The sequence below is a fragment of the Armigeres subalbatus genome, chromosome 2 (assembly GCF_024139115.2).
Source record: "Armigeres subalbatus isolate Guangzhou_Male chromosome 2, GZ_Asu_2, whole genome shotgun sequence".
NCBI lineage: Eukaryota > Metazoa > Arthropoda > Insecta > Diptera > Culicidae > Armigeres > Armigeres subalbatus.
The window spans coordinates 286,627,057-286,644,617 of NC_085140.1; the positions used below are offsets into that span (position 1 = coordinate 286,627,057).

Here is a 17,561-nt window from a genome sequence, read left to right on the forward strand (position 1 = left end):
CAACGATTTGCTGCAACATCCCTGGAGGATTAATTCGAAGTCCCTCCCGACGATTTTCTTCGGGATCCCTCGACAGATTGCTTTGAAATCCGTCTAAGATTTGCTTCTACATTCCTGAAACATTCTGTACGAAATCCCTGAAACATTTGCGTTGGAAGTCATGAATGATTTCCGAAGGAACCCCTGGAACATTACCGTCGGAATTACTAAAAGAGGAATGTTGCATTTTCTTTTCATTTGAGATAGATAGAATATTTATGAGATATGCAAAAATATCCACTGCCTACAGGTGCGATCCGTCACATATTGTCCTTTGAGTATGCGGGACAAAGCCGAGCGCTACTACCCTTAGATGAGTCGCTATCAATTTGAGTCATTGTAGTATTTTTTTTTATTTCTTTATTAAAGTGATTTTTAAATTAAGAATAAAGTTCATCACAATCGTTGTAGTAATCATCGGCCGGTAAACAAACACATTTCGATACTGTGGGCTACAACAGAAAGCACGAAAAAAAAAGAAAGAAAGAAAATAGAATGAATATGAATGAGTGCGATTGATCCGCAATTGCATTAGGTGGCTGGACCGTATTTATCACATTACCACTAAGATAGGGTCTCAAAAAGCAATGCGAGCAAAGGCATAAGAGTGCCAATCCGGAGATGGCGAGTTCGATCCCGAATAACACACATGTTGTAGAGTGGTTATAGTAACTCATATAAAAATTGGTCACATTTGAGTTCCTGCAACCAAATCAGTGTGAGTTGTGCTTCTAGGGATTCTCGGTCCGGTCTAGGATGTTTTCGGGTGGGAAACATTCTCGACTCGCTGGGTATAGTGGAACCATTGTATTTGCCACATAAGATACATACTCATGCAATAATGGGCATAGAAAAACAGGCCAAGTTCCAGTTGGAATGTAGAGTCATTGAAGAAGAAGAACAACTTCAAAATAGAGAAAATAGTTGAAGGGGCTTAGGGATCGGCCGGTTGTCGAAATTTAGTTTTGCTTTGTGCGGATGAGTAAATAGTAAATCAGAAAGTGAAAGTTTCCCCTCTGTTACTAACAAAAAATGACATTGATTGTATATATCACAAAGAAACATGGCTCCGTAAAGTGTTATACACGCCTGAGCCTACCAAATAAACGAATTTGGAAAAAAAGTGAAAGTTTTTTTCTTGTCCAGCCATCGAGCAAGTAAGTGCAGTGCGTGTTTCAGTCGTCGAGAAAATAATAAAATATCTATTTCATGTTCCGTGGCTCATGCGCATGTATTGCGCTTTGCTCCGGTCGAGACAAGCGCGATCTTCAATTGTTTGCAGTAGCTGTCGGGTAAGTAAGTACATAGCACTGCGCGTCCGATCGGTCGTCCAAAACGTTTCTCCTCCGTTTTCCACCGTATGCCGGGGGCGTGCATGGTTTAACATTTTTCCGTGGCGAGACAGCGAATTAGTGTTATTTCCCATCTCATAGATCGCATCACTTACCGAAGTGAATCCAGATAAATTATCCTTTGTAAGTAAAACGATATCCTATCCCAAGACAATCGTGGAGAATAGAGATGCAGAAGTATACTCGGTCGCTAGTAGCAACGAGAGTCGGACTAACAATTTTTCCCTTCCTATATGACCGTACGGACGTGGCTGGCGCCGTTATTGACTTTAAATATTTGAGCTCCCGAAACGTGTACATTGAGAATGGGTAGCTAGTCCCAGGCCCCATTTATTGTGTAATCTGTACAATTTCGCAAGTTCTAGTCAACCGCGGAGTAGCATCTACGAATTTTGCGGTCATAATGCTCATGCTATAGTTACCATATATCTATTCAAATACAAGTAATTTTACGGTGGTGTACAGATCATCCATTTTGATGAATTTAGAAATTAATTCCTAAAAAATCCTATAAAGAACTTTACCTGACTGAACGGATCGTCGAGTAGTCGACGTCGAGTTAGAGCGACCAAATATAGAAAATAGTGTTTGGAAGTTGGCTTTCTCAGTCTGAAGTATCAGGACGATGGTTTATTTACTTGCCCGACGTTTCGGCCGATGGGTTGTGGCCTTTTTCAAGGGTCATATATAGTCTATCGTCTATTGTAGATTATTGGAATTGTTTGTTAACATACAACAACTGTAACTGCTATTTCAAAATGGTAGGTACATTAATAATGGGTAATGGTGACCACAACCATCAACGATGATTAGATTAAATGAACCGTTTGTTTGAGAAACTGCATATTTAACATTTTTGGCCAAAATGAGATTTTTATATATTCTGAATCCTCGTCCAAAAATACGTATTCTGTCAAAAAACACGAAAAAAAAATTTTCGTTCAGGAATATATGAAATTTTATTCGTTTGTTTGCGAAACTACATATGTCCACGTACTTTGAAGAGCAATTGTGGAGTACTGCTTACATTTTTTGCACTGAAAGTGCCCCAGGGTGTTGAGTTTTGCAAAAAACTATTGATCTGTATCGAAGAAATCGAAAGATTCGGTGCAAATTTGTTCAAACACAGTTGTTGTTTTCTCGAAATAGTTTAAAATGGACTTATGCAGTTTCTCAAACAAATGATTCAAATTTTCTTTTCACAAACGGAAATTTGGTGAGAATATTCCGTAATATATTTAAAAAAAATGGTATCAAAACTATATGATTATGTGTATATAGGGGTTAGACAAAAAGGTTGAGATTGGTAAAATTATGTCGAAATTCAAATCACCATAACTTTGCGTAGAATAATCCGATTTTGATAAAACCAGGGCCAACAGAAGCGGACACTCTTCTAGTATATTGTCCCTCTGCAAAACCTGAGATTGGTACTTGGCCACTGGAGATGTTCCGGGTTTTCCGAGAGTATGTTCAAGATGCATTGTTTCCACTGCTTGTCATTTTATGTGATGTTTGCTTTTATTATGTTTTATGCTTTCTCCAACAACTAGAACTAATGTGCCGACCAATGGTGGCTGTAGATCGAGAATCCATCAAAATTACGCAGAGATATGGCCATTTCCATAAAAACGGTTCCGGGAACATGATGAAATGATAACAGATCGGAATAATGCAAATATGGGTATCTATGTTCATGTCTTTGCGATAATACAGACGATAATTACAGAAACATTTCCAGAATGATAGGTCCACTGCCAGCCTTATAGCAGGTTCCAAGGGCCTTCCAGGAGGGCCGGTTTTGGCACCGTCTGGAACTATGCATGTATGGGTGTCAAAATTCATGTTTTCCCAAGACGATGAATATAGGATCTTTATTAAAGATACATTATGGCGACTTTTAGACTCTTCGGCCAATTTGTAACAGGTTCCGGATGTTCTGCGAAAGTGACATTTGGTCAGGGTGTATGGCCTATCCCGTACCGATTTTACGAAAATGGCCGTATCTTTGCGTATAACAAACAAATTTTCGATCTGCAGCCAGCATTGATCAGCTTATTAGTTCTAGTTTCCAAGGAGAGTTTAAACATGATGGCAGTAAACGTCATATAAAACATATTCCTCGACGAATGATTGGAGACAACATGAAGACTGCAACTGGTGTTGAAGATAGCATCTCACTCGTTCCGGACATTCATATTGAGGCTTGGTGAATTCCATTATATATTGTTTATTGTATACCAAATTTGATTGAAGCTATATAAAACAACTATGAAACCATCAGGGCACCCGATTGAAGAGATTTGGATAGGAAGAGTGGAATCGCCAACTTCCGATTGTTACCATCTCGGGGTGGGCTCGTCTCCCAATCTATTGGGTCAATCTGAAAAACGAGGGCTGGACGTTCCGATACTTCAAAATATCGATATTTGATTCGATACGATAATCGAATCAAAGTATCGATATCACCGTTATATTGGATTGAAAATATCGATATATCGGAAAATCATATGATATTTCAAAAATTAAAATATTTAGAATATATTTGTAGTAGTTTTTCAATTACGATTGTATTACTGTACTACTCCTTCAAAATAATTATTAGAAATGACTTTTTTCTCTATTACTTAATCCAGTTGCGTTTCCCTAACCTCAATCTACCTGTGCACTGGATTTTAATTTAAGGAATTGATGTGCGGAAACGCATAGAATAACTATATATTGCTGGGCTTACACGACTTATATTTTTTTATTTTCTATTTGGGCTGCCAAAATTTTTATTTTTTGCACAGGTAAAACGGGTGAGGTTACGCAATGCAACTGACTTAATACAATCTGCTACTAGAGTGTTCCAGTTCAACAATCATCGGCGGTGGCTTTCGTCGTAGTTTTAACCGATAGCGGCTGCGTTGTCGGCATGATACTGACCTCGCTATATTCCGTTCGCCCGAAAAAAATCAACTTAAGTTTCTAGAAATTTGCTGAAATTCCACTGACATTTTTTTTGTATTTTTCCTCGGGCTATTCTGATTCCTGACAACAAAAAATTATCTATTCGGAATTTCCACGAAGGTTTTTAAAGTTTAAATTACTTTAAAAAAAATCTTTTTTTTTAACGACAAAATCCATTGAAATATTCCTAACTAAAAATAGAAATTCTCTTAAACTTTCACGAGAAATTATTGGTAGGAAATTTTCTTCGATTTTCACGAGCATTTTTCAAAATTTACACAAAGAGTTCCATCAGAAAAAAATCAAAATTTTCTTCAGAAAACCCGTAAAAATATTTTATAGAAATTCTCTTTAATTCCTACGGGGTATTATTTTGAAGCAATTTTTATTATGTTTTCCAATACTTCTAAATTCCCTTTTTCACGAATCTCTTCATAATTTCTAAAGTTGATTTATTTAATTTATCATAGGAACACGTCAAATATATAATTGAATTCGCATAAGAATTCAAGGATCAGCGGCATGAGAGATATTGCACAACGGCGCGTCAATGCAAAGTGTCGAGCTGCCAAAACTTTTTGTGATGACAGCGCACACCTCACACCATCCGCGCTACCGAGAAAAAATCGCTAAACCATTAAAAATACGGCATTTCAGATCCAAGTATTTTCTTTCACAAAATACAATGCAGTTGTTATTTTTGTATAACTTTGTTCTGATTCAATATATCGATATCGAAAGCAAAAATATCGATATAACCGATATATTGAAAGCAAAGTATCGATATAAAAATATCGGATATCGAAACAAAAATATCGATATTCCGATATATCGTATTAGATATATCGATATATTGTATTAGTGTATGTACGAACTTTCTTCTGGAAGGAGATTCTTTATTCATCCCGTGGTTTTGCATGAGTGAATCTGCTTATGTAACCACCCCACCCATTTTTAGCCCTTCATACAGGAGTTTGATGAAATACAAACAATAGTATAATCATGATCAAATCGTTTATCAGATATGGCCAGTGCTATCGGCAGGTGCCTTGCTACAATAGATGGTAGTATCATCATCATCATCATCGTATGGGATTTTGATGAAATACAAACAATAATTAAACATGATCAAATCGCTTATCAGATATGACCAGTGCTACTGTTATGTGTCTTGCTACAATATATGGTAGTATCATCGTCATCATCATCATCATCAACACCGTTTCGGACGAACGCTTAATTCGGCCTAATAGACTTTCGACCTAACGTGTTATTCAACCAAGCGGCGTTCGAATAAATGGCTTTTCGCCAAATTACTTTCGTCCTCACGACAGGTAGAGTCATTTGACCGAAAGGTATTTGCCCAAATACGCCGCATCTAGCCGAACATGGACATACGGCCAAAAATGTCGTTGATCCGACAGGCCATTTGGCCGAAAAAATTCGTTTAGCCAAAAAGGTTTTCGGCCGAAATGGTGGCTGAAAATGTTATTTGGCCTAACAGCTGGATGTTTTTGACCATATAACCCGTTCAGTAATCAACATTTGGCCGTTGGACCAAATGACATTTTCGATAAAATGACCCTTTCTGTCAAACAATCATTTCGGAAAAAAATATTTTAAGCTCTTTTTAGTGGAATGTATTCATCCGTCTAAGACGAGTTTAGTACTCTCCATTTCGGCCAAACGACAACGACGGCCAAATGCAATTCGGCTTAATGATTTTCGATATAACGTATTATCCGCCCAGATGGCTTTCCACCAAATGATTTTCGGTCAAACGACGCTTCCTCTTTTTTATAATTTCCATTGAATTTCCGAAGAATTTATGGATAACATAAAAAACACCCTGTAGATTTCTAGATTTTCCCAATTCCTTCGAAACTTTCGATTTTTCTTCGTTGAAATGCCGAACAGTTTTCCGTAAAAAAATGATTCCTTGGAAATTCCAAAGTGCTTCCTTTTACTTTAAAGTAGTTGCTATGGAAAATCTGGAAATAATTTTTCAACGAATATTTTCGAATACGAATATTATTCGAATATTACGAATTTTTTCCAACGAAATTCAAAAGTTTTGAAAAAAAAATGCTGGAAAAAATCCTTAAGAAACGAACGTAAGAAAATCTCCACGCCGATTCACGCCACCGCCTGCTGAAATGGTTTTCGGCGTGACATCGAAAACGCCGATGCCGCCGACCAAAATTCTGACAAACGCCGCCGCCGATTTTCGGACTGGCGCGTGGAAGGAGGCAAAGCCGCCAGAATCGCCAGAACTTTGTGGCGATTGTGGATGTAAGGCTCGGGAAACTTGAAAAGGTGTTTTAAAATGACAAGGATTTGAAGAAAGATGGAATTAAATGGTGTAAGAAAGATGACGTAAGTGCTGCACTGCCTGTAATTGTATGTTAGTCCTATATTTGCTGGGTTTCCTATTAATATGGGACATATATGCGATTACAGGCAGTGCACATGGTTTGATGGGTAGCGTTCGGTCCAAGGTGAGGGCATTTTTGTGTTTATTAATTCTCTGACAGTTTTAAAATTATTCAATTATAAATGAACTTTTGGTGATCATTTTAGTCAGTTGCTTTTTTTCGAGTACAATATGTACACTAACATTTATTGTCGTTTGCCTTTCACGAACAAACTATCAACTTTCTAATTCACTGACATCTAATCCTAGAGTCTTCTATATTATGGATCTATTCTGTTTTCTTAACATTTTTACAGATATTTATTAGTCTCTCATTGCATAAATTTAATTATTATTTGCCAAGTGCTATGAAAAACTATAACTATGTCCAGGGATTACTCGAAATGCCAAATAAGATACTTTAACGCGAAATACTATCCGACATCCGATCCTTAAAGCTCATTAAAATCTAGTCTACCCATATGTAGCCAGATCTCATTCAATATTCATTAAAAAACTGTTTGATAAACAATTTGTACTATTAGAGTCCATAGTGCGAAATAAAGACCAGCTATCAACCAAATTTATGCACACCACATCAACAAAAACGTGAAACCTAATTAAGTCAGTTCATTTGTCTAGCTCCGCATTCAGTACTACATCGCCCTGATCGTACTGTGCATAGAGAAAAACCAACGGGAGAGACGCCATTTTAATTGTGCCGTCGATTATTGTCCCATAAATGGATGACAAATCGCTATCCAACTCAACGTGGGGGCATCTTTCTATTATTTTCCTATTTCTTCGCTCCACTGACTGGGGATACAGATGTGTCAAAACGGATACTCCCGTACAGTGGGACCGGAGGCTGAAACCCGGGGAAGTGCTCACGTTGTTTGCACAATGCACACAAACAGCCAGATAATGGGAACAAAGTGAGAAGACAGCCATAAACCCATGTGCGGCTTCAAGCGCTCGCAAGGAAGCAGTTATTTTTATTTTAAAATTGCAATAAAGTGTGAATCCCGGGTATTGTAGCGTAGTGGTATGTATTGGGAGGAAAACAACCTATCACATTTTTCAGAACGCACTCAGCTGCTACAGGATGGTGCACAATGTGAAGAAGGATTTTAGAACATATAATTTGGATATGTTTCATGATGGAATGTGTCCTAATGGCAGTGGTAGTCAAAGATTTTAATGATCTTCTTTCATGACTCTACATTCCTCACTGAAGCTTGGCCGGTTTCAGATATCATTAGCAAGGGTATAATTTATATTTACAGAAATTCAGTGTTTGCCACTGCATATATTCATTTTACACAATTTTGAGAAAACAAAAAACTGTTTTTGAACAAATTGGTACAGAATCTTTCGATTTTTTCGATACAGATCAATAATGTTTGGCAAAACTTAACACTCTGGGACACTTCCAGTGCGAAAACTGTAAGCAGTGTTCCACAATTGTTTTTAAGAGTGCCTTCACATATGTAGTTTTTAAAAAAAAAAAAAAAGAAGAAAAAGTTTATACATTCTTGAACAAAATAATTTTTTCGTTTTTATCCCGGGATACGTATTTTTGGACAAAAATGTAACATATGCAGTTTCTCAAACAAACGGTTCATATGGAGATCTAATCAGATTAGTCAACGCACCAAGTTTCGAATAATTCGATCTATAATGCTGATCACCAGCGACGATGCCATAAAAATCGATATCAACAATATTTCATGAATGGGAGGGTGAGTCGACCACACTCGGAGACGAAATCTGCAAGCAAGTGATGAACTGGAATTCGGCAGGGCATTGCAGCAGATGCAGACTAAGGGCCTTGTGGCGAGGAATCTGACCCGAGCTCAGGCTAAAGCGAGCAGTTACCCAGTACGGAGATCTTTTACGTATACTTCAGAGGTACTGAGTGAGCGATGCGGAAGATCATCGTCAAAAAACATGAGCTCATATTCAAGTGCATCCTGTAGAGTTATATTGGAATGTTTCCCTTATTGGCGATCCATGGCTACATGTGCCCAACACCATGTGCCTTTACACACCACACTCTGCAGAAAGTGGCGATCCCAATGATAGAAAAATAACTGAACAAATGCGGAAACACAGCAGCAACGTTTATGTGAATGTGTTAATACAAATGTGCAGCAGTATTCTGATGGTGGCAGCACCAGAGACCATCAACGATGTCTGGCAGGGCACGTGCTTGTGTGTCGGTGGGGCTGAGCGTTGAACATACTACCCGGCCAGCCAGAGCGCTGCACTTACAACAGTCCCCGTTGGGGCCATTATCATTACCATTGCGCACAGCCGTACACACAAATAGTGCAACTACCCCAACTAACCCGTCCCGTTCTGTCAGCCATCACGTCCCTACCCGGGACAGCTATGCAACATGCTATGATTGGATTTTGGTTTACATTGCTTGAATAATTAAATTAATTTCCACTAGTGCCGCAATAGTGCGGGTAGTTTTCTCTATGACGGTTCGTAATATTTGAATTGCTCAAATTGTTTAATGCGCGAGAATGAGGAAATGATTTCAAGGGATTACCAGATAGTTGTTGATAACAATATGCAATCAAAGGATTAGTTAAATTTTGTTTGCAGTTTTTATCAATGATAATGCCACTGGGGAGCATTCGTATCATGCAACGAATTCTCGTCAATATGCTTATATTGAAGCTCCTTCTCAAGTTATTCGTTGAATTATCTAAATATCTCAATAGAAAGTATTTTTTAAAGATAAAACATGTCGAAACCAAATTCAAAATGTATTCAAACGTTTATATTAATCTGTTGATAGTAGCAAAAATGTCAACATCATAAATTCATCTCATTTTGAAAAATTAAACATTATTTTCATGAATTCGTTCGTTGCTGAGAACTTCACTGCAATCCTTGTCTCTTCTCTATCCCCATGGATGAATGGTAATTGAAGCCTCGTAATGTTCTTTATTCCAGTGGAAGTTGAAAAAAATGCTACAAGAGTCTACAAGAAACCTAAGTAACGATGAGAAAATTAATTTCACAAGCTCTATCTTTAATACATTAATTAATTAGTTCTTTTCACAATTAACATTTAAGTTAATTTCTGTTGCTTCTGAACTATTCCTGTGCAGCTTTTTACTAACATTGCCTAGTTGGATAATGGAATAGGACATTGCTTCCTCCCGCTTTATTGTTCATCTCCACTCTATATCTCATACTGTCGACCGTACTTTCGTATCTTCCTGCAACTTAAAATGTCGCTTTTCGCTCACCAAGTTTGCATATTATTACAGAACAATTTTCATTTCCATCGCGGTTCGACACATCAACTCATCAACATACAAACGGTAGTGGCACTTTTGCTACTACTAAGCACTTCTCTTGCTACCGTCCAGGCTATTAAATAAGGAAAATTAGATCCCCGCCACTAATGACAATGACACGTTCGGTGGGAATATCCAACAGCAGTTGCAGTCTAACAGGTAGTACTTGCATTGCAACCAACGAATTTGATGGCAGTCTTGTTGGCAGGCAGTGTCCACGGTGTCCTGCTTCTGCATTTTAGGTGCTACACCCCGGAGGTTGATTCAATAATTTCTCCGACTTCAACGTTTTCACCTCGCGACATCAACGGATGTGAGAGCTGGAAGCCAAAGCACCTGCTCGTCCGTGCGTCAATGAAATTCAAAACCGGTGATGGCTTAATTAATTTAATTAAATCTGAGAAACAGTTTGCTATGGAAATGGAACGAGATGATGGTCATGAGCGATGAGTGAAATCATTCAAACGGAAGGGATAACAGAAGGATAATAACAGAAAATTATGTGTCCTCTAATTACATGCATTCTCAACTACTTACTGCAGGCATAAGTTGATCAGTGCTTCGAACTCTGGTCACCTTATTTTTATAGATAATCTTCTTCACACATCTCTCCACTGTCTGGTTAAACTTCATAAACACAGCGTACGTGATATAGATTATAAACAGCACTAGCGCCTCCCACCACTCGATCGAGTTATCACGAAAAAAATAGATCAGCGTAAGCAAACTAACACTGTAGAACGTACAATCGCGAAACAACGGCCACCAGGTCAGTGTTAGAAGGGTTTTGGAGAACAACGCACACATACCGATAACGAACAGGATGTTGAACACGGCCGAACCGACAATTGTACCGATACCGACGTCGTCGAACGAAACGAACACGCCGATCACGCTGGTGAACAGTTCCGGGGCACTGCCCCCGGCCGCCATGAAGGTCGCACCGGCCACATCGTCCGTAATGCCCAGTTTCTCAATGATCACGTCTAAAGAAGGCACAAAGAACTCGTCGCATACAATTGCCAGCGCGACAAACATATAGATTACGCCAAGAATGTGTAACACAACAGCACCATTACGACGTTGTTCTAGCGTGAATAAGTCTTCGGGAAACAGGGGGTCCTTGTGCGTTGATATCGATGTATTGGTGCCTGTGGGAGTAGATGAAAAAGAAAAAGAAATCAGTTTTACTGTGTCAGTGATGATGGTGTTATGTAGGACTACGAGACCTCAGATAGCCTATTCGGTGAGGGTACGGCATAACCAAACTTTGATTTTCGGTCCGGTTCTTCTTCTTTTCCTTCTTCAATGGCTCTACATTCCAACTGGAACTTGGCCTGCTTTTCAACTTAGTATTCTATTAGCATTTCCTCAGTTATCAATTGAAAGCTTTCTATGCCCGCCATTGTATGTATCTTGTGTGGCAAGTACAATGGATACACTATGCCCAGGGTGTCGAGAAAGTTTCCAACCCAAAAACATCCTAGACCGGACCGAGAATCGAACTCACCATCTCCGGATTGGCAATCCAACGCTTTTGCTCGCAAGGCTATTGGAGACCCTATCGGTCCAGTTAAGGGGAATATAGAGTATCATTGAGCTTGCCAAACAATATAGGTATCAGGTATCAGGTATCAGAACGTTGCCTCAAAGGCACGTTCCCTTCAATTAGGGAGATTTGTGCCATCGCCTTCACTAGCCTTTTTCATCATTTACCTCACGGAAAAGGAAGTGAAAAATGGAAAGGAAGAGGAAGTGAAGTTAGAAAGGAGAATGGAACCATTTATAGGAAAGCCAATTATGTAGACTCACACGCATTCAGCTAGGGACTAAAGAGAGGTCACAAAAACACAGAGGATGTAACAATGGACGAACGTCAAAGACGAAACACAGAGTGCACTGTGAAAAACGCATAATGTGAATCCATATAAGTGACAATCACAAAGTACATTGTAAAAAAAAAATGCATAATGCGAATCCATATAGGTGGAAATTTGTTGAAAAACTAAGTAAAACAAATATTCATAACCCCACACTCACGTTGAGGATGAACAAGAGTAGCCAAAGCCGAACGTCAAAGACGAGACACAGAGTACACTGTGAAAAACGCATAATGCGAATCCATTTAGGGTGCAATTTGTTGAAAACTAAGTAAAACACATATTCATAACCCCATTTTTATTGAACCTCACGTTGAGATTGATCAAGAGTAGCCGAACCCGAACGTCAAGAACGAAACACAGAGTACACTGTGAAAAACGCATAATGCGAATCCGTATAGGTAACATACACAAAGTACATTGTAAAAAATGCATAAAACATAAAACGCATAATACACAAAGTTTATTGTAAAAAACGCGAGACACAGAGTACACTGTGAAAACCGCATAATGCGAATCCATAAAGGTAACATACACAAAGTACATTGTAAAAAAAAAACGCATAATGCGAATCCATATAGGTGAAAATTTGTTGAAAAACTAAGTAAAAAACATATTCATAATCCCACCCTTATTCAACCTCAAGTTGAGATTAAACAAGAGAAGCTGAAGCCGAACGTCAAAGACGAAACACAGAGTACAATGTGAAAAGCGCATAATGCGAATCCATATAGGTGACAAACACAAAGTACATTGTAAAAAAAAATGCATAATGCGAATCCATATAGGTGGAAGTTTGTTGAAAAACTAAGTAAAACACATATTCATAACCCCACATTCACGTTGAGGATGAACAAGAGTAGCCAAAGCCGAACGTCAAAGACGAGACACAGAGTACACTGTGAAAAACGCATAATGCGAATCCATATAGGTGACAATTTGTTGAAAACTAAGTAAAATACATATTCATAACCCCACTCTTATTTAACCTCACGATGAAGTTGAATAAGAGTAGTCGATTATCTCGGAGAAGTAAAAAGTCAACTACGCCATAGCTCCGGTTAGCGCAGCGAGGGCTAAAATACTGTGAAGGGGGCCCTGGTGCTTCACAGGCTCCGTTTGCGGTTAGGTTCTTATTAGACCCCCCTAACCATTCATTCGTAGGCACGGTAAGCATAAAGCCGCGTCACACCGAAAATTAGGGGTCACCTGTATGGTGGACTTTTACCACTGGAACAGGCAATCCGTAATGTTATTCTTAGCCAGATAACCAGCTGCCGACACCACACGGCTATCTAGGCTGTTCATGGAGAGAAATTGACATTGACTTTACGTCAACTCTCAATGTGGTAGAACAGCCGAGAATCGAACTCGCCATCTCCGGATTGGCAATCCAACGCCTTTGCTCGCAAGGCTATTGGAGACCCTATCGGTCCAGTTAAGGGGAATATAGAGTATCATTGAGCTTGCCAAACAATATAAAAATCCATTGTTAGGTTGGCATCGAAACCACTCAATCAGGGTTTGTACTTTCGTTTGAGACGTTGAGACAAAGTCAAGCGATTTTCAGGTTGAAGGAGAATCTTTTTTTAGTAGTTTGTGGCGAAAAACACCTTTCACTCATTACCCTATTATCTAGAATTAGTCAAGAACATGAAGGAAAGTCGGATCTACTGCTATGAGATGAAATTTAATTTCGTTTTATCATTTATACGACTCAAACACTTTTCGCCAAAATTTTCGGTGAGCTATTATGAAAAATAGTATAACCACAACGGGATTCGAACATAGAATATCAACAAACGTTCACACTACCACACTACCACCTCGACTACTTATAGGGGTTAGGTTGTTTGTTCCATAAAGGCTAGTCTTGGTGACATTGGCTACGGCACGAAAATGATGAATGAAGCCAAAAAAACGAGCAAATCAACTTTACGCAACGAAAAATTATTATTCCCGCAACAATTTCTTGGCGGAAATCTTTATGACTCAGCAATATTTGCTCGTGAGAATGAGTGCGAAAATGAACCATGATCTCGAAAAATAACAGCGGAAGTGCATTCAGAACACTTGAGGCTGATTTCTTCACCATTGACCCTCTACAACCCTTCACCTTAACCCTTTACAACCCAAATTTTTGTTTTCGCTCAAAATCACTATTTTGCTTTATAAAATCGATCTAAATACGGTTTGGGCATTAACAAATTTTAATTCGCGATTTTATCAATTTCACTCTTTGATTTTTTAGAATTTCGTGTTTCAAGTTTTTTACCCAATCAAATAGTTTCTTGAATCTATTGATCATCAAAATCAAATAATTTTTCAACATATTTAGAGTTTAAAAATTCCTATACAATTCTGACTTATTAACAAGTTGGATAAATATTTTAGAGTATAACATTCACCACTAGAACCTTCTATTGAATGAGGTTGATTGTAGAAAAATACTAAACTACAAATATTTCACTCTTCAAAGGTATACTAGCGAAAACACGGAAGAACAAAATATTACTCAATTTTCAATATTTTTATAAATGTGTAGAACTTTAAAAATTGACTTTAAACCACGTTTAAACATGCATTGAAGTTTATATTATTGGTCAACGTCAAAAACTTTTTTAATCTGATCAATTGAAAATTACAAAAAATAATCAAAATACCCCATCTAAAAGCGGTCTTGGGCACTAGATGGTTAACGCGGAGCTTGTTTATTCAGGGTTTGTCTCATTTGGAGAATTAAACTTAAAAGTGATAGTTCTAAAATTGAAAAATCACCCGGTCATAAAAATGGCTGGTGCTACCCAGAATTCCAACAAGACATCGATGAAAAATGATTTGATATCTGTCATAAGTAATCATGCTCTGCGAGCCTGGTTATTCGATAATTATTGAAATGTCACATTTAATTTTATTTACGATTACGGTTACGATTTTCGCACAGACTCTATGAGAAACATATAATTTTACTGATGTGCGACAGTATGTATATTGATGATGTTATTGATACACAATCGATTTTTTGGAGTGCTGTCAACTTTGACTTTATCGAATTACAAAATTTTCCCACCCCCAATTATTTTGAAATTCGATTTTGAAAGCACAAAAATGAAATGGTCTGTGTTCGTATCCGCATAACTCAAAAACGGTTGGATGGATTTTCTTCATTCCTTCAGCAGTTAAGCCCCAAACGCAATACAACGGAACGGCGACGGAAACGGAAAATTTGACAGTTAGCCCATATATTTTCTGTCAAATTTGCCGTTTCCGTTGCCGTTCCGTTATATTGCGTTTGGGGCTTTACGTTCGTTATAGTTTCCGACGGGTTTATATAATATTTCTTCATGCGAAAATCATAATAAAGTTGAGTAAATCGTGAAAAACTGAAATAAAGATTCGTATGGAAATTTCGCATGGGCAGTTCCCAACGCGCATTTTCGCCTACTATGCAGGGCAACGTCTGCCGGGTCAACTTGTCTTCTATATAATAAAAATGAAATGGTCTGTGTCCGTATCCGCATAACTCGAAAACGGCTGGATGAATTTTCTTCATTCCTTTTGCAGATATATTCGTTATTGTTTCCGACGGGTTTATATGATATTTATTCCTACGAAAATCCCGACTAAAATTGAGTAAATTCTGAAAAACTAAAGCTAATATTCGTAGGGATTTTTTTCATGGGCAGTTCACAACGCGCATTTTCGCCTACTATGCAGGACAACGTCTGCCGGGTCGACTAGTAATAATATATACATAATGTTAAACCTAGTTTTTTACATCTATCCCAAACATGATAGATATGAAGGAAAATCGAAAAGTTTTTTTTTAGTTTTACCAGGAAAAAGACTGATAGTTTTTAGCTGAGATCACAAATTCCGTTTTTGCTTGAATGATGTCACCCCACACGGCACTACTAATAAGCAGTGAAACAGGAGCATGAAAAGCACACAAACAGTCCAACTCCACATAATTCTAGCATAATTTTTAAAAACGTTATATGTCCCAAAAAAGCGGCTCTTTTTGTTTTCTCTCTCTTCTGCTAAGACTAGATTTGATTTTATCACTAAATTTTAGCTTTATTACGGTAAACAAAGTTATTGTATTTAGATCTCTGGTAATAAATCCGGAGTGAATGTTAGCGTGGCTTTGAAATCTAAAGAAAATGTAATCGTTATAAAAAATTATGCTAGAATTATTTTCATTCTTGTCTAAACTAGTATCCATTCTTTATGTTACATCATTATCGCAAAATGTAATCTGAAACAATTCGAGTGCAATTAACAAAGACGTTCATTATTTTGAGCAATTTTCTCATACCCCATCCCGGCGGGTATTTTTAACCGTTGATGCTATGTCTAGCTTGAATACTCCTCATTAAAAGCTCAGCGAAATGGAAAGAAGATCGTTGCCCAATCTTGTTTATCGGTATGCATCCCTCATGACTATTTTTTTTATTCGCTATCAAATGAGATGAGCATGAAAAATACTCGTTCCATATAGAATGGTCCGATAATGGGGAATAAAGGGATTGTTTAATACAAGAGGTGGCACGTTCACTCCTACATACATTTAAAGTACCTATTGAATAAGTAAGGGTTGCTGGAAACGGTCATACAGCTGGAATCGTGCTCATGAGCGTAGCCAAGATTTCGAGCAGTAAGGGCCCAACTTTTTGTGATCTTCTGAAATGCAGTTTTGGAAAACAACATTTTATTATTATTTGAAATATTCTGAATCCACGATTAAAACTTACGAATATTAGTGCATGAGCACTAATCTAGCGGTCTACAAAAATATATGATGTGGCTCGGAAAAAGGTGTTCTTTTGAGCACAATCCTCACGAAATCCAAAATCAAATGCGTTTTCAAGGGCACACCACTCAATACGGAAGAAAGGTACAACTGTCATTTTTATTAATTCACGCATGCTGCGACGCAACAAAACTGAAATAATAAAAATGACAGTAGTACGTTGCTTCGGTATTGAGTGATGAGTGGTGTGCCCTTGAAAACGCGACTACATTTAGTTCTGGATTCCGTGAGGATAGTCCTTAAGCATTTTTTTCACGACACAACTTAAAGCAACTCTGATTTAACAAAAATATCTTGTAGTGGAATCACCAGGATTTGTAATCCGATGGCTTTGCTCAAAACGCAAAGAAGTCACCGAAGAGATTTTTAGAATGCTGTATTGCTATTTTCACAATTGTGTAGGTTTCTGTGACAATCCTATTCATTCCGTTCACTGTCAAATGAATGATGAAAACAAACTATTTTTATTGTTGACTGTCGGATTGGCTGACTGACAGATGCAAGGTCAATCAAAATTAGGTATTTCATAACAAATATTGTAAGGAAAAATAAGATAACCTTTATGTGCAGTAACCTTGGCTTACTGCGAATTCGACTGTGTGCAAGATTCGACTATTTGTTCATAGAGAGTCTAAATAAGAGAAAATATCGCAATACACTAAGCCCACCTTTTTCGCGATTGGCTTTTAATGCGGATTTTTGGATTTTTGCGCGGATTTTTCAAAAATGTTTTATATACCATTCTCCTACTTTGTATCTTTCTCTTTATTTCTCATGTTCTAGCAATCGCTA

The 17,561-nt window shown here is 37.9% G+C and overlaps 1 protein-coding gene across 4 annotated transcripts in view; it reads right to left on the minus strand.

Annotated features, from left to right (window-relative positions):
* The window catches only part of LOC134212362 (sodium/potassium/calcium exchanger Nckx30C), a 252,361-nt gene that overhangs the window by 195,695 nt on the left and 39,105 nt on the right, over positions 1–17,561 (minus strand). For 3 of the 4 annotated variants that reach the window (XM_062690139.1, XM_062690138.1, XM_062690137.1), the window contains exon 2: positions 10,614–11,227. In XM_062690139.1, coding sequence (XP_062546123.1) covers positions 10,614–11,227 — 614 coding nt within the window. The remainder of the gene's footprint in view (positions 1–10,613; positions 11,228–17,561) is intronic. The other variant, XM_062690140.1, reaches the window with a different exon arrangement.